The 22,534-nt window shown below is 46.4% G+C and overlaps 1 protein-coding gene across 3 annotated transcripts in view; it reads left to right on the top strand.

Annotated features, from left to right (window-relative positions):
* The window catches only part of ZBTB7C (zinc finger and BTB domain containing 7C), a 246,159-nt gene that overhangs the window by 182,198 nt on the left and 41,427 nt on the right, over positions 1 to 22,534 (top strand). For 2 of the 3 annotated variants that reach the window (XM_082241983.1, XM_082241982.1), the window contains one exon: positions 18,759 to 18,912. The exons of the other annotated variant lie outside the window; for it this stretch is intronic. In XM_082241983.1, coding sequence (XP_082098109.1) covers positions 18,860 to 18,912 — 53 coding nt within the window. In that variant the 5' untranslated portion in view covers positions 18,759 to 18,859. The remainder of the gene's footprint in view (positions 1 to 18,758; positions 18,913 to 22,534) is intronic. 3 annotated transcript variants of the gene reach the window in all.

Here is a 22,534-nt window from a genome sequence, read left to right as displayed (position 1 = left end):
TCCATCTATTTAGTAGGAAGTTGAAAAGTGTCCCCAGATTCATTGATAAAAAATTGGTAACCTTAAACTAAGCTGTTTGACTTCCAAGGTATGACTGTAATGTTTTAATTTTGTATTTTAATCTTGTTTTTTAAGTTGCATTTCAATCAACTTTTTTTTATTTGTTGTTAGCCGCCTTGAGCCCGGTCTTGGCTGGGGAGGGTGGGGTATAAATAAAATGTATTATTATTATTATTATTACTTCTACTACTTGTTTTGGTCTGTCCTGAATCTTCAATCAGCTTCGCTGGATGACCTCCAAATTATAGTACTGTTGTGGCGGCAGGGGCAGGGGGAACACATCCCTCTCTACTTTTTTCACACCCTGCATAACTTCAAAAGACTTTAAAATGTGACATGGTTGATCCCGAATTACATCGCAGGAAACATCTGATAGGTACCCATTGTATCCAAGCAGTAACCTTCTGCATGGAAATCACAATAGCCGCGAATGTGCCAGGAACGACTGGCTGCCTATTTTCAGGTACAAACGTGATGCTGTTTTAAACGCTCAGAAAAGCACTGTATCCGTGCAACAAGAAAGCAGCCTCAGGAGAGAGGATAGGCAAGTTATGGGCAGCAACCAAAAATCAAATATAAAAAGTCGGAAGGCTGTAAGCGGAACCTTGGTAGTCATAAAACATTGTAAGTGCCTCAGGGGCAGCTATCATTTTTACGATAGTCTGTGAAGTGTGAATATTCTTTGTCTTATACAGAACTAACAGCCTCATACCCAGTGTTATTTGGGAACGCTTAAGAAAGAAACAAAAAAAGTCAGTGAAGTGTTGACCAGTGGTTAAAATCAGTCCCGTTTCAATAATAATAATAATAATAATAATAATAATAATAATAATAATAATAATAATTTATTGTTTATACCCCGCCCATCTGGCTGGGTTTCCCCAGCCACTCTGGGTGGCTTCCAACAAAAGACTAAAATACAATCACTCCACCATCTTGATTCAAAATGGCGCCCAGTTGTATCCAAGCATAGATGGAGAGCTGCTTTGCCTTGTCAGGAACCATGGTGCAAAATTTGGATGCAATGTCTTGAGAGGTGTCCAAAGAACTTTCCAAAATATATAGAAGATGCATGAATTAATAATAATAATAACCACTACTCATTATCCGTGCAAGGCAAGTACCCGCTTCTCCCTGAAGCATTTCCTCAGAGTGTCTGGAGCCAACATCCTGCCTTTTCTTATGAGGCTGAAATCTCCTCAGGAGCCTTTCCCCACTGCTATCTGCAGATCATCTCCACTTTTTCGCCGTGAAATACGACACCTGTCTCAAGCCGCTCCACATCCCCTCCATCTTCCTTGAGGATGACAGGAAAGCGGCCGCTTAACAAATGGGCTGCGTCTCTGAATATCCCCGTTTCCGACGCATCGCTATCATATTTTTAAGGCTGACTCTTTCCCTCCGCACTGTCCGCCCCTTGCGCAGATTGCAAAGAAGCTTTTATTGTTTCCCGAACGATTTCTTGAAGTTTCCCAACTCGTGATGTCTTGTGGGGGGGGGGCTCCTTTAAACTTCCCCCTCCAAAGCGCTGCTTATTTTTTTTAGTGCTCTCGCAAAAATGGAAACACTTTCCCAGCTGTTTATACATCGCTATCCAATAGCCTCCCAGGGACGCGGGTGGCGCTGTGGGTTAAACCACAGAGCCTAGGGCTTGCCGATCAGAAGGTTGATAGTTCGAATCCCCACGACGGGGTGAGCTCATGTTGCTCGGTCCCTGCTCCTGCCAACCTAGCAGTTTGAAAGCATGTCAAAGTGCAAGTAGATAAATAGGTACCACTCTGGCGGGAAGGTAAACAGTGTTTCCGTGCGCTGCTCTGGTTCGCCAGAAGTGGCTTAGTCATGCTGGCCACATGACCCAGAAGCTGTACGCCGGCTCCCTCGGCCAATAAAGTGAGATGAGCGCCGCAACCCCGGAGTCGGCCACAACTGGACCTAATGGTCAGGGGTCCCTTTACCTTTTATCTAATAGGCTGAGAATGTATGGGCATAAGGAGCTGGATCAGGCCAATGGCCCGTCTAGTCCAGCACCCTTCTCTTAGGTTTAAGGTGCTGGTTTTAACCTTTAAAGCCCTATATGGCCTAGGACCCTCATACCTACAAGACCGCCTCTCCTGGCATGTCCCACAGAGGACCTTACGGTCTTCAAGCAAAAACATCTTGGAGGTCCCGGGCCACAGGGAGGTTAGGTTGGCCTCAACCAGAGCAGGGCTTTTTCGGCTATGGCTCCGATCTGGTGGAACGCTCTGTCACAAGAGACTAGGGCCCTGCAGGACTTGACATCTGACCCCCTCCTTCTGTAATCCTCAAAGAACTCTAGCCCAACTGTTGCCATTAATTTGATTCTGAATTGATTTTAGAGTGAACTGATTTTAGATTACTTTCATTGTTGTTAGCCGCTCTGAGCCCGGCTTCGGCTGGGGAGGGCGGGATATAAATAAATTATTATTATTATTATTATTATTATTATTATTATTAGGCCAACCAGATGTCCATAGGAAGCCTGAAAGCAGCGCCTGAAGGCAACAGCACTCTTTCTTCCTGGCGTTCCAGCAATTCAGTAGCACTGCTGTCTCTAAAAGAGGAAGCGTAGACCAGGCTTCCTCATCCTCGCCCTCCAGATGTTTTGAGACTACAATTCCCATTATCCCTGACCACTGGTCCTGCTAGCTAGGGGTCATCTGGAGGGCCGAGGTTGAGGAAGCCTGGTTTAGCGCATAGGCATCAAGGTTTGTAGCCTCTGATAGGTGCTCTATTACTGGGGGGAAATTCACCTCTGGCAACCAAGGCCCCCCTACGATTTCAGATAGTACATGGGCAGACGAGTCTAAAAAGCCCAGGACACAAATTTTACCAGAAGCAATGTATTTAACGTTAGCTCTGGTAGTGTATGCATGATTCAGACCAAACTAAGCCTCCTGCAGCAAAATACAGTGGTGCCTCGCAAGACGAAAATAATCCGTTCTGTGATTCTGTTCGTCTAGCGGTTTTTTCGTCTTGCGAAGCAACCCTATTAGCGGCTTAGCGGATTAGCGCTATTAGCGGTTTAGCGGCTATTAAAGGCTTAGCGGCTAAAAGGCTATTAGCGGCTTAGCAGCTTAGAAAAAGGGGGGGAGCGGAAAAAAATTGCAAGAAACGCAAGACTTTTTCGTCTAGTGAAGCAAGCCCATAGGGAAATCCATCTAGTGAAGCAACACAAAAACGGAAAACCCTTTCATCTAGCGGGTTTTTCGTCTTGCGAGACATTCGTCTTGTGGGGCACCACTGTATACTGTACATCAGGGCAGGATGCATGGTTGCAATGAAATAATGTGTGCAAAAATGTGTGTATTGTGATAAAGTAATAGATTAAAATGCACAATATTAGCGAATGCAGTAATTTGAAAAAGCATTTCGTTAGGCCAGATCGCTTGCAAAAAATGATCCTATCAGGCAAAACTGTATGCAGAAATGTGTATATCAAGATAATTTTTATCTATAATGCTGACGAATTTTCACGAGGACTTTATTTTTATTTTCATTCAAATTGCTTTGGAAATGCGGAGAAGTGAAGTGAAGTCCAGAAAAACTGAGAGAAATTAAATGGATGGATTTGCCAATCCCTATTGAAGTGAGCTGGGTGAAACTCCCTTCCCTTCGCAATAGGGAGCAGTGTCTGTGGCAGATGAAATGAAAACCCAAACCCACCCATAAAGGTTCAGGGGTTGGGTGGGAAGTTGCCAGAATGAGATTTTGCCTTGGGCAACAAAATAGCATGAGCCAGCCCTGCATAAACGGTAACTGCAGCAATAGATTTTGGGGTGTGGGTTAATTATATAAATCCCCACACCCTGCAAGGGCGCGGCATTGTCTTTTGACCTCACGGTGCTCTTTAGGGTTGCGTCTTTGTTGTGTGCCTGGTTGTGACTCGTTGGTGTTCTTCCTTTTTTTTTTAATTAAAAGTGGTGTGTCACTTCTAAAACTGGTTTCAGACGCTTCCCAAAGAGTCCTGCTACAGCGTTTCAGGGCTGTTATTTATGTGGAGTTTGGAATTCAGGTGTCTACTATTAAGTCCTCCACCGTGGGCTCTTTCCCTGAAGGGCTACCTTTCTCTGTGCAGGGAGTTTTAACAAATGCAGAGGCCTTAGAAATGCAGACCCACTCAACGGAAGCTGTGAAGGCCTGATAGGACTCTTGCCACGTGATTTTGTATAGATCAGGGGTCAGCACACTTTTTCAGCAGGGAGCTGGTCCATTGTCCCTCAGACCTTGTGGGGGGCCAGACTATATTTGGGGGGGGGGGGAGGAAGAAAGAACGAATTCCTATGCCCCACAAATAACCCAGAGATGCATTTTAAATAAAAGCACACATTCTACTCATGTAAAAATACGCTGATTCCTGGAGCTGGATTTAGAAGGATTTAGATCTGGCCCCCAGGCCTTAGTTTGCCTATGCATGTTGTTGTTGTTTAGTCGTTTAGTCGTGTCCGACTCTTCGTGACCCCATGGACCAGAGCACGCCAGGCACTCCTGTCTTCCACTGACTCCCACAGTTTGGTCAAACTCATGTTCGTAGCTTCGAAAACACTGTCTAGCCATCTCGTCCTCTGTCGTCCCCTTCTCCTTGTGCCCTCCATCTTTCACAACATCAGAGTCTTTTCCAGGGAGTCTTCTCTTCTCACGAGGTGGCCAAGTATTGGAGCCTCAGCTTCATGATCTGTCCTTCCAGTGAGCACTCAGGGCTGATTTCCTTCAGAGGGACTCTCAAGAGTCTCCTCCAGCACCATAATTCAAAAGCATCTATTCTTCGGCGATCAGCCTTCTTTATGGTCCAGCTCTCACTTCCATCCATCACTACTGGGAAAACCATAGCTTTAACTATACGGACCTTTGTTGGCAAGGTGATGTATCTGCTTTTTACCCATGGTATAGATAAATTACAAGACCTATTTTCTTGGCCTGGCTTTTTGTGCTTGGGGCTGGGTTGATAGGAGAACCAGGTATTAACATTTGCTTGATCTCTTTTATTAAATCATTTCACATCTTATTTCATGTGTGGTGTTTCATGGCTGTACCAACTGTAAGCCTCTCTCCATCTACCACACGTTCAGGTCAGCCTTCCTCTGAGAAGCTCAGAGAGACATACATGACCTCTCTTCTTCCACGACACGGCCCATATCACCCCATCAGTTTCCTGGTCAAGTTGGATGGCAAAGCCCAGACCTTACTGGTCCAAGTCCTTGAGCAAGGAAGTCCAGGCCACTGACCTCATGCTGTTGGCTCCTGAAACTGGCCTGAGAATATTTTTGTAGCATTTGTTTACAGTGGTACCTCTGGTTGCGAATGGGGTCTGTTCTGGAGGCCTGTTCGCAACATGAAAAGAGCACAACCTGAAGCGCCGTATCTGTGCAGGTGCGTGGCACGATATAGCACTTCTGTGCATGCGGTGAAACCCGGAAGTAACCCACACCACTTCTGTGGTGTAGTGGTTAAGGGCGGTAGTCACGTAATCTGGGTAACCGGGTTCGCGTCTCCGCTCCTCCACATGCAGCTGCTGGGTGACCTTGGGCCAGTCACACTTCTGTGAAGTCTCTCAGCCCCACTTACCTCACAGAGTGTTTGTTGTGGGGGAGGAAGGGAAAGGAGAATGTTAGCCGCTTTGAGACTCCTGAAGGGGAGTGAAAGGCAGGATATCAAATCCAAACTCTTCTCTTCTTCTTCTGGGTCGCCATGGGACACAACCTGAAAAAACGTAACCTGAAGCAAACATAACATGAGGTATGACTATATTCTAATATTTAGAATTGTAAACGGCGTTGGATTCCTTGGTAAAAAGGTGGCGTATTTATGAATTCACACGGCACCACATTAGCTTGATGAACCTGAACAGAAATGCCCACATTTTATAGCATTCTGGTCCCGTGTCCAGAAAGATGCTCCTGAGAAATTTACAAGCGTAACACGATGATCATAATAAGCATCCACGTTGAGCCTCAACATTAAGCCTCCATTTGACATTTAGCTGTCGTGGTTAATGGTAGTTGGTTAGTCTTCCCTCCATTAAACAGCACAATCTTTTCCATAAAGGCATCTGAGCTTGTAGCCACCTTGTAGCCACCTTAGCCAGACAGGGCTTATCAATGTGATGTTGTTGGACTACAACTCCCAGCAAGCATGGCCAAGAATGATGGGAACTGTAGTCCAACAACATCTGGCTGCCTATCCCTCCTCCAGGAGTTGATCCCATGAATGGATTGTTTCTCTTGTAAGGAAGTATTTCCTTTGTTTTTTGCTTCTGAATTGACTTCCTGCCAGCTTTATTGGAAGGAAAGACTAGTCGATCTAGAAGTCAATCTTGCTTACATGGATATCAATGGCGCTCCCCCCTCCTTTTTCTTTTTGGAACTTTGTTCTCTGAGAAGCACATCAAGCCTGATCTGCTGGGGTTTCAGGATACCGGTGACGGCAATGTCCTCCGCTGGGCTTTAGAGAGGCATTGATCATTTGATTCCTTTGCTCTTCATTTGCTTTGAGTCTGTAATTGCGTTTGGTAGTAGGGGGCTGTTGCTTTTGCGTCGTTTTTACGATGCAAGCTTTTTGACGGGTCTCGAGAATGCAAAATGGAAAACAGGATGTACATTTTAAAAACATATTATTATTTTTTTAAAAAGGCGAAGTAGTTCTGCATAAGTGTGCTGCTGTAGTAAATTAAGCGAGTCAATCAATCTCTAATGCAATAAATGACCTTGAGTTCACATTGACTCTGCTTCAACCGCTGTCTTGCCTTATGTGAGTAATCTAGGCAGTCTGGCTGTTCCTCCAATGTACTCTCTTGCTGTTTAAAGGTGATTTCTTTGTTAGCTCTGGTTAGTTGTCATTTAGCCTACCATCCAGTGCTATCGAAAGTGCAATGTTTTAAAGAGAAAAACATGTGGGTATATTATTATTATTATTATTATTATTATTATTATTATTATTATTAAGCCACGTGCAAGGTGGGCATCTGGAAGGGGGGAAACCTTAACCTTTCTCTCTTTTTTTAAAGAAAATCTTTATTAATTTTCACATAGACAAATAAATATATAATACAAAAGACGATACAAATGAATAAAAACAATAAAGTAAGAAAAGTTAGAAAAACAAACAAACAAATACAATATATTACACTTACATAACAAATTAAAATATGTAACTTCCCATAATTCTCATTATACTACTTATGTTATCTGTATTCCTTGCACAGATTCATATTATTTTATTTTGTATATAGATATATAATCCACTATTACATTTTGAATAATTCTTGGTTAACCTTTCTCGTGTTGTTGAAAACAAGGGGTGGCAGAGGCACAGCCCCCTAATTAAAACCACATCCTTCCCACCCAGAATTAGAAGCCAAAATTAAGTTTTAAGGGCTGGGCTTGCTAGAAAGACTTTTCTGCTTAAAATGTCTGTTTGGCAATTATAGCTTGGGGTTGGGGGCGGAATCATGACAGACGACTACATCTTCTTGGACTTAATGGTGACTCCAAATACTGCTTCTATTATCTCAGCGATTGAGTCTGCAGTTTTCAAAAAAAAAAAGGTGGGGGAAAGGAAGAGAAATAAAGCGCTTAAAATATTCTTTTGAGATCTATGTTCCCATTAGAAAGCTGGCAGAATAAAGTGAGAGAAACATGTAAGGTCATAACCACAGAGAGCCCCAGCTCCTGCTAAGGTGTTTTGGAGGACTGCTGTGCAAATTGTTTGATTAATAACCAGGTCCTTGCCATAAAACCATTGGGTGGAGCTGTTTCCCACCATCGCTTGTGGCTTGGCTCACTTGCCCGAGTCATCTAGGCGCTGAAGCATGGTCAAAAGCAAGCAGGAATGGGAGTCACTGAAGTTGCTGGGGGCTTTCCATGACAAGTGGGGGGTGCAAATGTACCGTGACGGAAGCCAGAGCTCATGGAAACGTTGTTTACCTTCCCGCCGCAGTGGTACCTTTTTATCTATTTGCGCTAGTGTGCTTTCGAACTGATAGGTTGGCAGGAGCAGGGACCGAGCAACGGGAGCTCACCCCGTTGTGCGGATTTGAACTGCCAACCTTCTGGTTGGCAAGTTCAAGAGGCTCAGTGGTTTAGACCACAGCGCCACTTGTATCCCACATGGTACAATCCCATGTGGGATTGTACCTGCATGGGGAGTGGTAGATAGTTGATGAAGGGACCGTGGGTGGGAGGAAGAGAAATGTCGGTCTCCCAAGGTGAGAAGCTGGAAAGAGAAAGGAAAGGTACCAGATGAGAGCTGAGAGGGTCTGCTACCTTCTGTGGATGATAAGATCTAGGAGCTACTGTATTTTTTGCTCTATAAGACTCACTTTTTCCCTCCTAAAAAGTAAGGGGAAATGTGTGTGTGTCTTATGGAGTGAATGCAGGCTGTGCAGCTATCCCAGAAGCCAGAACAGCAAGAGGGATTGCTGCTTTCGCTGCACAGCAATCCCTCTTGCTGTTCTGGCTTCTGAGATTCAGAATATATTTTTTTCTTGATTTCCTCCTCCAAAAACTAGATGTGTCTTGTGGTCTAGTACGTCTTATAGAGCGAAAAATACAGTACCTTTAAGAGAAGGCTCTGTATTTTATTTGTGCTTTTTGTAGCTGTTTTTTTATTTACCATATCTGTTATCCATATCTGATTGTATTGTGAAAACCAGGGGTCAGCAAACTTTTTCAGCGGGGGACCGGTCCACTGTCCCTCAGACCTTGTGGGGGGCCGGACTATATTTTGAAGAAAAAAATGAACAAATTCCTATGTCCCAAAAATAACCCAGAGATGCATTTTAAATAAAAGCACACATTCTACTCATGTAAAAACACGCTGATTCCCAGACCGTCCACGGGCCGGATTTAGAAGGCGATTGGGCTGCATCCGGCCCCCGGGCCTTAGTTTGCCTACCCATGGTGAAAACCTTTAAGAAGCATCCTCTCTTTGCCCCTCGCTCTAACTTCTGAGATTTTAAGGGACATTACCCACACAGTTTTGACGCTGCTTTCTCAGACATGAAGGCTGGAAACTCCATTTTTTTAAAAATGGGAAATTCTCACAGTTCCTTAGGAAGCTGAATTCTACCTGACAATTCTGGACTTTTGCAGTGTTTCTCCAGAACTGCAGCCTAAGCACAGACCCCAGGATACAGCCACACCATCACATTCCCAATGGCATCGTAGCACAACACTAGGTCCCTTGTGCATTGGAGGGTTTTCGTGTGACATGTCAGGAAAGATCGACTAGATGAACTGCAGACTCTGACTTCGCTCCAACCACCACCACCTCCTCCTCCTTTCAGTGCCCAAATTAGGCTGAATGGATTCAACCAGACACTGGGGTTCAAGTTTCATTGCCATAGAAAAGGCTTTTTCTAGGAGTTTGAGGAACAAACCACCTAGTGAGCTGTCTCTCTCTCTCTTTTTAAAATTGCAGCTTCAAATTTTAAGTGCAATTGTAAAAATAAATAAATAAACAGAGAAGAAGCAACCGCAGTCTTTGCCGTGAATTAAATGGAGGAGAGGGTGGAATGGGATATAGTTTTGTTGAGAGTAGGGTAGGGAAAATGTATGTGAAAACCATTCAAATGCATTCTGGAATCTTCATTTAACCAGGCCACGGGTTCTTCTCAGATGCAAAACAGCTTTGGTGGGCCTTGAGGAACGCCATAGAATTACCTAGCATGGTATCTTGAGAAATGGATCTGTTCTCTCCTGAACCAAAGCTTAGCCTGCCTCAAAGCGTTGTTGTGGTGATTGTGTGAGGAGTGTGGAGGACCATGTACGGCACCTCGAGAGAAAAGTAGGATTTAAATGCAATAAATAAACAAAATAATCAAAGGGCTACATCTTGAATTTTTTTTTTTTTATCACTATGGATCCTTAAAGCCTGCCCTTTCAGATTTCATTTTTGATGCCATTTTGGAGTAATAATACATTTGTTTAATTATTATTCAGTATATATCCTGCCCTTCCTCACAGTCTTTTAGGCACCCTGGTCCCAAACTCTATAGGGCTTTGGGTGCCAGAAGTATGAATGGCATGCAAAAAAATGTGGAAGAGATGCACATAAAAACACACAAATTCACACACTGATGCAAAAGTGAGACAAACTGGAGATTATAAAAATGAGAAAATGCAATTGCCAGATTTGTTCATAGCTATACTGAAGTCTTGGGAGGAATGCAAACAATTTGTCAAATCTTAAGTTTTCTCTTCCTAGTTGAGAGTATATACCATGGGGCTTGCTATAATCACGAGTCTCTGAAAACCTCAGCAGTGATTATATTATGGATGTTGCGTTGAACAAATGTGCTTCTCAGTCTACAGATTGTAATTGGCACAAAACTGATTCTCCTCTGAAAGGCGATCCTGAGTGGGTGAGCTTTGTGCTAGAAGTAAAACAATGTTGAGTAAGTACAGAGCTGTTAGTTTAACATCAGTGATATATGACATGGGTTCACCAAAAGTACATTGCACCAGATAGACTTTTATTTTTAATATTTTAAGAGAGAGAGAGAGAGAGAGAGAGGTGGAGGCAGCGGAGGAGGAGGAAACAAAGAAGAAATTATCTGATTTATTCTGGATGGGAAGTGTGACTTGATCAAAATGTTTGATTACAGCAACACAGAGTGAGCAGATTATTATTATTATTATTATTAATATACTGCCTTATACCCTCAGGTCTCAGGGCGGTTCACAGGATAAAATCAGAATACAAAACTACAAAATACATAAATAAAAACAACAGCAACCACCCAATAACACCCCCCCAAACACATTTTAAAATGGCATAAGGTGTCGATCAAATCAAATAATGAAATAGAAAGTCATAATAATAATAATAATAATAATAATAATAATAATAATAATAATAATAATAATAATAATTATTATTAATTTATACCCCGCCCATCTGGTTGGCTTCCCCAGCCACTCTGGGTGGCTTCCAAAAGAATATTAAAATACTATAATACATCAAACATTAAAAGCTTCCTGAAACAGGGCTGCCTTCAGATGTCTTCTAAAAGCCTGGTAGTTGTTCTTCTCTTTGACATCTGGTGGGAGGGTGTTCCACAGGGAAGGCGCCACTACCGAGAAGGCCCTCTGCCTGGTTCCCTGTAACTTGGCTTCTCGCAGTGAGGGAACCGCCAGAAGGCCCTCAGCGCTGGACCTCAGTGTCTGGGCAGAACGATGGGGGGGGAGAGACACTCCTTCAGGTATACTGGACCAAGGCCGTTTAGGGCTTTAAAGGTCAGCACCAACACTTTGAATTGTGCTCGGAAACGTACTGGGAGCCAATGTAGGTCTTTCAAGACCGGTGTTACGTGGTCTCTGCTGCCTCTCCCAGTCACCAGTCTAGCTGCCGCATTCTGGATTAGTTGAAGTTTCCGAGTCACCTTCAAAGGTAACCCCATGTAGAGCGCATTGCAGTAATCCAAGCGGGAGATAACCAGAGCATGCACCACTCTGGCGAGACAGTCCACAGGCAGGTAGGGTCTCAGCCTACGTACCAGGTGGAGCTGGTAAACAGCTGCCCTGGATACAGATTTGACCTGTGCCTCCATGGACAGCTGTGAGTCCAAAATGACTCCCAGGCTGCGCACCTGGTCCTTCAGGGGCACAGTTACCCCATTCAAAGATAGAGGTACTACATACTGGACTAAGAGTGAGTTGAAGGAAAGAAGATTGGAGGATACGCCAAGGAGCGAAGTTTTGAGTCAGCACAGCTTGGTTCTTCCCTGTTTGTACATGCATTTGGTTGAGCCTGCAAGTTACACATGTGTAGGAGCTGAGTCTTTAGAAGCATCTGTATTGTCAGAGTTGCCAGCCACAGGGACAGCTTTAATGTCTGGGAAAGGATAGCAAGAATTTCCTTTCAAAAATGTCAACTGGACAAATGGGTCTGATCTTAGCACCTAAGGGCTTCTTCACCCAACACGATACATTAACATGTCTCTGAAAGCCTCTTCCTATGGGTCTCAGAGAGCCCTTGTGCTTATTTCCTTGGAAACTGGGCTACTTGATATAAGGTGACAGGCAAGTGAGTGGATCATGGCGGGCAAGGGGAGCTCAGGCCTTGGCCTGCCAGCAAATCCCGTTTGCCACCCTTAGGTAAAGGTAAAGAGACCGCTGACCATTAGGTCCAGTCGTGGCCGACTCTAGGGTTGTGGCGCTCATCTTGCTTTATTGGCCGAGGGAGCCAGCGTACAGCATGTGGCCAGCATGACTAAGCCGCTTCTGGCGAACCAGAGCAGCGCACGGAAATGCCGTTTACCTTCCTGCCGGAGTGGTACCTATTTATCTACTTGCACTTTGACGTGCTTTCGAACTGCTAGGTTGGCAGGAGCAGGGACCGAGCAACAGGAGCTCACCCTGTCGCAGGGATTTGAACTGCCGACCTTTTGATCGGCAAGTCCTAGGCTCTGTGGTTTAACCCACAGTGCCACCTGCGTCCCGTGCCACCCTTGCTTTATGCCAACTCGACAAGACAAGTTACCCCAATGTTACAGGTGAGGGAGCTGAGGCAGAAAGAGAGGCTTGCTTTGTGAGTTCATGGCAGGCAGTTGTAGCTGGCATCCGTCTGTCTGGGGAGACAATGGAAGAGTGAGCCTCTGGGGGTGAGGTCAAACTGTTGGAAGGTTGCAGCACCTGCTGTGGCTGTAGATGCCAAGATGGGAGAGACATGTTTTGTTGCAGCTGGGGCAGATGAAGGCGTCCAGTTGTGCTGCTGCAGATGCCCGTGACATTTCTTCTCTCTGCAGTCACTTCTCCTATAATTATTATTATTATTATTATTTATTATTTATACCCCGCCCATCTGGCTGAGTTTCCCCAGCCACTCTGGGCGGCTCCCAATCAAGTGTTAAAACCAGTACAGCGTTAAATATTAAAAACTTCCCTGAACAGGGCTGCCTTCAGATGTCTTCTGAATGTCAGGTAGTTGTTTATCTCTTTGACATCTGATGGGAGGGCATTCCACAGGGCGGTGCCACTACCGAGAAGGCCCTCTGTCTGTTTCCCTGTAGCCTCACTTCTCGCAATGAGGGAACCGCCAGAAGGCCCTCAGCGCTGGATCTCAGTGTCCGGGCAGAACGATGGGGGTGGAGACGCTCCTTCAGGTATACAGGACCAAGGCCATTTAAAGGTCAGCACTAACACTTTGAATTTTGCTCGGAAACGTACTGGGAGCCAATGCAGATCTCTAGTCACTGCTATTGGGTGCACAACTTGACTGCCTGTCTCCAGGCACTGTGGTCTTCTGCAAGGGATTCCCACAGGGCAGGGTTAATGTTGCCAGCCTTCCTGTCCCGTTTGCAGACATCTTTGTAACACAGAGTTGGTCTGCCAACGGGCCTGGTGCCTGAAGCCAGCTCCCTGTAGAGCACGTCTTTAGAGATCCTGCCACCTTCTGTTTTGTGGACATGGCCAAGCCAGCGTAGACGTCTCTGAGACAGGAGTGTGAACATGCTGGGAATGTTTGAGACTCATGGCAGGCAACTTGCTGAAAATGAGGATTTCCTGAGTCATCCCTCAGATCTCTTAGCCACAACATTGTACCAGCTTGATCTCCTTTCTAGCAAACCCCTACCTTGGCTGGATAAGCATATTGATTTTGTGTGTACGTGTGTTGTTTTTATCCAGTGGTACTCACAGAGCTGAACACAGAAACCTCAACAGGAGCACATGAGACATGTATTCAAAACATTGCAATTCATTTAGTCACTAAGGTGAAAGGCAAGTTTGTTTATCCTGAATTCTCATCCCATTAAAGGAGGACAGCTGGCAGAACCCAACACTATCAAGGCTGCTGAGTTGCAGGTGGAACCTGAGCCCCAGGCAAAGGAAATCTATTTTTGCAGGTCTCTGAGGATTACACGGGAGAGTAACATTTTCTTCCTTTTCCCTGCTTCTCACCCTGCTCAAGAATGAGAACTGTGAAAAGCAGGGGGCATTTTCGTCTCCTCGCTTGTTCACATGGCTTCCTTAACTGTGGTACAGTGTCTGGAATCCTTCAGAACAAAGGCCTCAAACCAAATTCCAAGCTGTTATATAGATTGGCAACATGCCAAACGTGCCAGGGGTGTGTTTGGGACGTGAGGTTGAAATCAGTGTGTAGGTAAAAGGTAAAGGTAAAGGACCCCTGGACGGTTCAGTCCAGTCAAAGGCGACTATGAGGTTGTAGCACTCATCTCGCTTTCAGGCCGAGGGAGCCAGCGTTTGTCTACAGACAGTTTTCTAGGTAATGTCACCAGCAGGACCAAACCGCTACTGCTGCACGGAACACTGTGACGGAAATCAGAGTGCAAGGAAACGCCGTTTACCTTCCCGCCACAGCGGTACCTATTTATCTACTTACACTGGTGTGCTTTCGTACTGCCAGGTTGGCAAGAGCTGGGACAGAGTAACGGGAGCTCACCCCGTTGGCGGGGATTCAAACTGCCAACCTTCTGATCAGCAAGCCCAAGAGGCTCAGTGGTTTAGACCACAGCACTATCCACGTCCCTAGGCTGAAGGGAGAGCCAGTGTGGTGTAGTGGTTAAGAGCGGTAGTCACGTAATCTGGGAAACCGGGTTCGTGTCTCCGCTCCTCCACATGCAGCTGCTGGGTGACCTTGGGCCAGTCACACTTCTTTGAAGTCTCTCAGCCCCACTCACCTCACAGAGTGTTTGTTGTGGGGGAGGAAGGGAAAGGAGAATGTTAGCCGCTTTGAGACTCCTGAAGGGGAGTGAAAGGCGGGATATCAAATCCAAACTCTTCTTCTTCTTCTTCTTCTTCTTCTTCTTCTTCTTCTTCTTCTTCTTCTTCTTCAGGACACTATCCACTTTAGGAGGCACTGTGCCTCCAAATACAGTGGACTCGTAATCTGGTGAACTGGGTTCACTTCCTCACTCCTCCACATGCAGCTGCTGGGTGACCTTGGGCCAGTCACACTTCTCTGAAGTCTCTCAGCCTCACTCACCTCACAGAGTGTTTGTTGTGGGGGAGGAAGGGAAAGGAGAATGTTAGCCACTTTGAGACTCCTTCGGGTAGTGATAAAGCGGGGTATCAAATCCAAACTCTTCTTCTTCTTCTTCTTCATCATCATCATTCTGGAGGTCTGTTCTTAACCTGAAACTGTTATTAACCTGAGGTACCACTTTAGCTAATGGGGCCTCCTCCTGCTGCTGCTGCCGCTGCCACGCGATTTCTGTTCTCATCCTGAAGCAAAGTTCTATTATTATTATTATTATTATTATTATTATTATTATTTCTGGGTTAGTGGAGTCTGTAACCTGAAGCGTCTGTAACCTGAGGTCCCACTGTATTGGTTGCTGGAAATCACTAATGGGGAGAGGATCTGCTACACTCAGATCCTGCCTGCAGACTTGCCATAGGCTTCTGGTTGGCCACTGTCACCACATTCCCACCATACGTTGAAAGCTGTATCGTTCCACTTTGAACAACGACAGCTTCCCCCAACAGATTGTGGGAGCGCTTGTTTGTTAAGGAAGCTGAGATGTCAAGGACTGGCTAGACGAGGAGAAATGGTGAGAGGCTACAGCTAGGGAAACCCCCACGGAAGCATCAGAGCTGGAAGACTCTGAGCCAGGAGACTGGTGGTGGGATACAGGTCAGAGGAAGAATCGTGGAGCAGGTGGGTTGGAGGCTGAGCAAGCGGCAGGTTTGAGTGAGAGTGAGGCAGCTGAGGAGGAGGAGGAGACTGAGGCTCCCACAGATCTTCAGCCCCTGCCAGTTCCACTCTTCTCCTCTCCCTTCCTCCCTGTCTCCAAAAACGAGGAGGGCATTACATGTAGCAGAACAAAAGGCACAGAGAGCCCCTCCTTGAAGGGGTTTGCAACTGTTGGGAAGGCAGCCAGCTGGGGAGGAGCCTCAGGATGAAGTGAGAGGCTCAGGTCCTCAGTATGGCCTCGGTCCAGTATACCTGAAGGAGCGTCTCCACCCCCATCGTTCTGCCCGGACACTGAGGTCCAGCTCCGAGGGCCTTCTGGCGGCTCCCTCACTGCGAGAAGCCAATTTACAGGGAATCAGGCAGAGGGCCTTCTTGGTAGTGGTGCCTGCCCTGTGGAATGCCCTCCCACCAGATGTCAAGGAAATAAACAACTATCTGGCTTTTAGAAGACATCTGAAGGCAACCCTGTTTAGGGAAGCTTTTAAAGTTTAACAGACTACTGTATTTTAATACTTTGTTGGAAGCCGTCCACAGTGGCTGGGGAATCCCAGCCAGATGGGTGGGGTATAAATAAATTATTATTATTATTATTATTATTATTATTATTATTATTATTATTATTATTACTGGCAACTGCTTCATCAGGCTAGTCCTGAGTTCTTTGTTTGTATTTTGTCTCTTTGAATAAAGAGTCAAATTACTGCTCATCTCGGAGTCTCTGTGCTGAACCAGCCCTGACATGAGAGCTTGTTAGGCGGCTCCACGTGGAGCTACTGTTCCCAGAGTCCCCTGGAAAGAGGGATTGACGGTTAAACCACTTTTGGATGATGCTCCCTAACTAAACGCCTTGGGAACTTTGGCATGGTCCCTTGGGGCAAAGCAGCTACTTTGGTTCGGTTTGTTTTCCCCCCATTATTAGTGGCTGTCAGTTACACCCTGTTGGCAGAAACCAAACAAAGCCTTATCTTGGGTGTAATAAAGTTCTCAATCATTGGGGGATTATTGTCCCAGAGCATTCTGGGGAATTAAAGATGGCAAGTGGGAGGAACACTGGTGAATTTCACATACACGCCTGTCCTAAAAATGTGCCACACCTCCTAAATAGGGTGACCCCGTGTCCTGCTGCCAGTGAGCTACCGGGCCCAGCTCAAAGTGTTAGTACTAGCGTACAGATCCTTAAATTGCTTGGGACTTAAGTACCTAAAAAGTATGTTCGTGTAGTTGGCATCCGTCTATCTCGGGAGACAATGGAGGAGTGGGCCTTTGGGGGTGAAGTTGAACTGTTGTGGAGTTACAGCGCCTGCTGTGGCTGTAGAGGCTGACATGGAAGAGACATGTTTTGTTGCAGTTAGGGCAGATGAAGGCATCTGGTTGTGCTGCTGCAAATGCACCATGGATTTTCTTCTCTCTGTGCTCCTTCCGGTGGTCATTCCTCCTCTGGTCAATGCAGTGGAAACACGACTTGACAGCCTGTCTCCAGGCACTGCAGTCGTCTGCAAGGGATTCCCACATGACAGGGTTAATGTCGCCAGCCTTCATGTAATGTTTGCGGACTTCTCTATAACACAGAGTTGATCTGCCAACAGGCTTAGTGCCTGAAGCCAGCTCCCCATAGAGCGTGTTTTGGGGGATCCTGCCATCTTTTATTATATATTATTATTAATAATAATTTATAATTTATGCCCTGCCCATCTGGCTGGATTTCCCCAGCCACTCTGGGTGGCTCCCAACAGAATAAAACATCAACCATTAAAAACTTCCCTAAACAGGGCAGTCTTCAGATGTCTTTTAAAAGTCAGGTAGTTGTTTATTTCCTTGACATCTGACGGGAGGGTGTTCCACAGGGAGGGCACCACCACCAAGAAGGCCCTCTGCCTGGTTCTCTGTAACCTCACTTCTTGCAGGGAGGGAACCGCCAGAAGGCCCTCGGAGCTGGACCTCAGTGTCCGGGCAGAACGATGGAGGTGGAGGCGCTCCTTTAGGTATACAGAGCCTCGGCCATTTAGGGCTCTAAAGGTCAGCACCAAAACTTTGAATTATCCTCGGAAACGTACCGGGAGCCAATGTAGATCTTTCAGGACTGGTGTAATATGGTCTCAGCAGCCACTTCCAGTCACCAGTCTAGCTATATACATGATTCTGCTAAAAGTTCTGTGAACTAAGAGAGTGCCTTCCCTAATATTTCACACCCCACAACTGGCAGGTGAGGCCTTTTTGTTGGTGCTACTTGGTTGGCTGCCTAAATGCTGTTGACCCATGACGGGGCCTTTTCAGTGGTGGCTCCCCATTTGCAGAACAAGGTGTGCCCCTCATTGTTGAATTTTTGGAGGAATCTCAATACATTCTTTCTTACCCAGACATTTGAGGGCTGGAAAATACTTTTGCTGGCTGCTGTTTGAGAGAATACTTAAAACTGTTTTTAGAATACTTTTTAAATTTTGCAGTTGTTGTTGTTGTTGTTGTTGTTGTTGTTGTTGTTGTTGTTGTTGTTGTTGTTGTGTTTGCTGTCCTGGGCTTCTTTGGGAGGAAGTGTGGGATATAGATTGATTAATTGAATGAATAGATCGATAAACTTCCCATCTTATACTTGTGCATTTGGTTCTCCTTCGCGCTCATCATTTTTTAAAAAAATTCATTTGCTTCCTATCGGTTGAACAGTCCAATTTATCCTTTCGAGTGTTCAGCCTTCCCCACAAAGTGTCCTCGTATAAACACAGGCTCTGGCTCTGACATTGGCACAGGTTGCCAAGAGTCTTGTTGACAGACAGGAAGACTCACTCAGCTGCGGGTTCGAAATGAGGGACCTTGGGCCGGAGAAGGGGCGTCCATCCTGTCCTCAGTTTTTGACAAAGCTCAGCAAATACTGTGGTCAGCTGGTAGCCGAGGTTAAGGCTGCTCTCACAGAGAATCCTCAGGGAAACTTTGCTAGTTTTGTCAAAAGGGTGTTTTTTTTTATTTTTTTGAAGATTGCCAGGTGTTTCTCCTGAGCAGGAACCTCAAAATTCACCTCAGAATTTTCCCTTCAGGTAAAATTCGGCGGCAGCTCAAGCCCCAGGTCCAACAACAGTGGCCGCAGTGTGGAGAATTTATTTACCATCCCATTAACTCCGATGCTGCTTAGAGATAGATGAGATCCACTGGACAGTTCTCAACTAGCAACCTGTTACCTGAGAGCCCCAGGTAAGACTATGCGAAACTCCCCACCTCCATTTTTTCAGGGTGGGGGTGTTTAATTTAAATTGAGCAGTAAATGTGCATAAAAATGGACACTGGGCATGTTCAGCAGGCCTCCTGGAGAATGTGCACACCATCTACCCATGAAGAGGGAATTGTGCACATTTCCCAGTCAATGTGCATAATCTCCAAGAGAACTTGAAGAATATGCATTCTCCGGCCAATATGCATCACTACCAACAGACTTTGGGGTAGGCTTGGGAGTTGTGGGTGGGCAGTGCGCCGGGTATCATCCCCCCTCAGCGAGGGCACCCAGGGCGGCCCACCCCACCCTTCTTATGCCCCTGGTTACCCCCGAGCTAAGGAGATAAGTAGGCATACAACCTTTAGAAGTCACCTGAAGGCAGTCCTACATAGGGAAGCTTTTTAAAAAATGTTTAATGTTTTATTATGCTTTTATATATGTTGGAAGCCACCCAGAGTGCCTGGGGCAACACAGCCAGATGGGTGGGGTATAAATATCATCATCATCATCATCATCATGGAATAGGCCGTCCCTATCTTCATTGAAGAAATGTTGCGGGGTGTGTGTGTGAAAAGCAGCCTTACTTTGCATCTGTGCTGGGCCCGGGGGTAACCCGTGAAACGCAGTCCAGGACCGGTCCAGAATCCGAAGGTTCCACGGTTCCACTGGGAGTCAGTCCATCAGGGCCAAGGCAAGACACGGGGCAGGAAACCAGGCAAGGACAGGTACAGGATCTCAGGCAGGATGTAGCATACAGCAATGTTGCTCCTGCAACCTGGGGTGGGGTCCGACAGCCTTTTATCTTTGTCGGGGTAATGGCCGGTCCTGATCCCCCAGTGACTCACCTCCCTGTTTTGCCCGAAGGTGAGCACTCCTCCTGCGAGTAATCAGGTCTCTCCTCTCAGACCTTAGTCTCTGCAGCCTGGGAGATGCCGGTGGGTTACTAGACTCAGGGGCCGCCTCAGCCTCCCCTGACCCAACTGGTAGTGGAGCAGCTGTAAGCAATGGCCCAGCTGAAGGCAACGAGGTCATCCCCGCATCTGGAGCCAGGGCAGGCTCAGGCCCCTGACTCGGCCCAGCTGGTGTTTGTTGCAGGGGAACCTGTGCAGACTGGGACTCTTCAGGATCAGGCCCCAGACTTGGTTCAGATGATGCCTGAGGCAAAGGATCTGCTGCAGACTGAGACTCCTCTGGTTCCAAGTCCGAGCCCGAGACCCAGGCCATCACACCATCCATGAATGTAGTCTTTGGAGTGGGGCAAGCATAGGATTGAATGCAAAGTCTCACCCAGATCCATCAATCTGATCACAAGGGGGCAAAACTGAGGAGGCTGCTTTGGTGATATTGAAAGGGGGTGGGGGACTGAGGAGCTCCATTGTCTTTTTAGTTACTAAAGTAAATGAGAGAAAAAAGGAGCAACTTGCCCCAAATGATGTTTTCTGCTCTCCCGAACCTTTCAAAAAATGGTGTGCAGTCTCCCTTTCCACACTCCCACCCCCACACCAGTTTATGGGGCCTTCTTTTACTCCTCCTCCCCACCTTACAATTGTTGTTGTTTAGTCATTTAGTCGGGTCCGACTCTTTGTGACCCCATGGACCAGAGCACGCCAGGCACTCCTGTCTTCCACTGTCTCCTGCAGTTTGGTCAAACTCATGCTGGCAGCTTCGAGAACACTGTCCCACCATCTTGTCCTCTGTCGTCCCCTTCTCCTTGTGCCCTCCATCTTTCCCAACATCAGGGTCTTTTCCAGGGAGTCTTCTCTTCTCATGAGGTGGCCAAAGTATTGGAGCCTCAGCTTCAGGATCTGTCATTCCAGTGAGCACTCAGAGCTAATTTCCTTAAAAATGGATAGGTTTGATCTTCTTGCAGTCCATGGGACTCTCAAGAGTCTCCTCCAGCACCAGAATTCAAAAGCACCACCTTACAATATGAGCCAGTAATTCTCCTCAGGGAACTTTAATTCAGAAAGGAGCAGAGGGAATTCGTAGCAATAAAATCCAGAACCAGCAACAGGGCTGGGCGATGGGATGAAGAGCAAAGGAAGCAAAAAGCTGGACTTGAGGAGGAGTATGTGGGGGAGAGAGAGAAAGAGAAGGGGAAATTGTGGGCTGGACCTCTGGAAAATTTTCTTGCATGGTAAGGTCAATAAAACTTCCCTTCCAAGGGAAGTGGTGTGTGTTCCCTGCAGCTGGAGTGGTTCAGGCGCATCCTTGGAAAAACACAGTGTGGGGAGGAGGGCAATGTTTGAATTTGCAGGGAACAATCCTGTCTTGGCAGGGGACGCACTGGATGTGCTAACAGGTCCCTTCCTTATTATATATGTGTGTGTGTTTATCATTAAATATCTACAATTAAGAAACCCTCTTTCACACTCTTGCCTGGAGACTCTGTCCAGGGCTTGCCTGTACCTGCTTTTAATCCAACCGTAAACCTGCTCAGACACTCAATGGCTTCCTCGCTTGCATTGTTTCCTGTGCCCCACACCCAGCCCTGATAGAAAGATAACTCCCCTTACACACACACACACACAACACACACACACAGGTCCCACCCTCCTCTCGGTGACTCAGTCCTTCAGGCTGGGAGCTGCAGCCGTGTGGGCACATATGTTTCTGATTTAATGTGCCAACACGCCAACCTCAGCTTCCCCTTCGTTCCTCCCTGAGGGCTCTGCATTGTGATTTTTCTCTCCCCCCCAGTTTGTATATATATAATTTGCTTTTGAAAAACACGCCTACGGCCCGTCCCCATCCTCTTTCTCCTCACCTTCTCTCCCCCCCCATTCCACTCGTCTCCTTTTCTGTGTTTTTTTCTTTTCTTTTCCTGTGGCAAGTGGCCTATTTTAGGGTTTTCTCGACAAATCCTGACAGCTTCTGAGGACAGGACGCTGTCCAGGTTCGTCCGGCCTGAGGCGCTCTCTGGGCAGCTTTGAGCCAAACCAGTTTTCTGTGGGTAAGCCACTCTCATATTCTGCAGACTTTTCAGTCAGGAAGGAAACCCACCCAAAGAGTCTGCTGTCAAACAGGATTTATATATATATATTTATATCCTCTTTGGGGACAGGGCAAGAGAGAATTGGCCTGACAGAATGAAATAAAGATCTGCTTAGTTGAAGCCCCTTTCCCAGGAGACAAGTTTAAAGCAGACTTCTCTGACCTGATGCCCTTCAGATGTCCTGAATGCCTTGCAGACTGCAACTCACACAAGCCCCAGCTAGTTTGGCCAGCGGTCAGGGATGATGGGAATTGTGGTCCAAAACAACTGAAGCCTGGGCTAAGAATTTAGTGCCTTTTCAGGTTTTAGGTCCTGTTTCCACTTACCTGGACTCAGTGAGACTTATATCTGAGTAGATATGTACGGTCATACCTCGGGTTGAAGTAGCTTTGGGATGAGTATTTTTGGGTTGCGCGCTGCGGCAACCCGGAAGTAACGGAGCGTGTTACTTCTGGGTTTTGACGCTCGTGCATGCGCAGACAGTCAAAATGACATCATGCGCATGCATGGAAGCGGCGAATCATGACCCGCGTTCGCTTTTGGATGTGAACGGGGCTCCGGAATGGATCCCGTTCTTATCCAGAGGTACCACTGTATAGGATTGGGGA

This window comes from Podarcis vaucheri (genome assembly GCF_965113315.1).
Source record: "Podarcis vaucheri genome assembly, chromosome: 11".
NCBI classification, from domain to species: Eukaryota; Metazoa; Chordata; class Lepidosauria; order Squamata; family Lacertidae; genus Podarcis; species Podarcis vaucheri.
The sequence above is the reverse complement of the archived record's forward strand: the minus strand, read 5'-3'. Positions and strand labels throughout refer to the sequence as shown.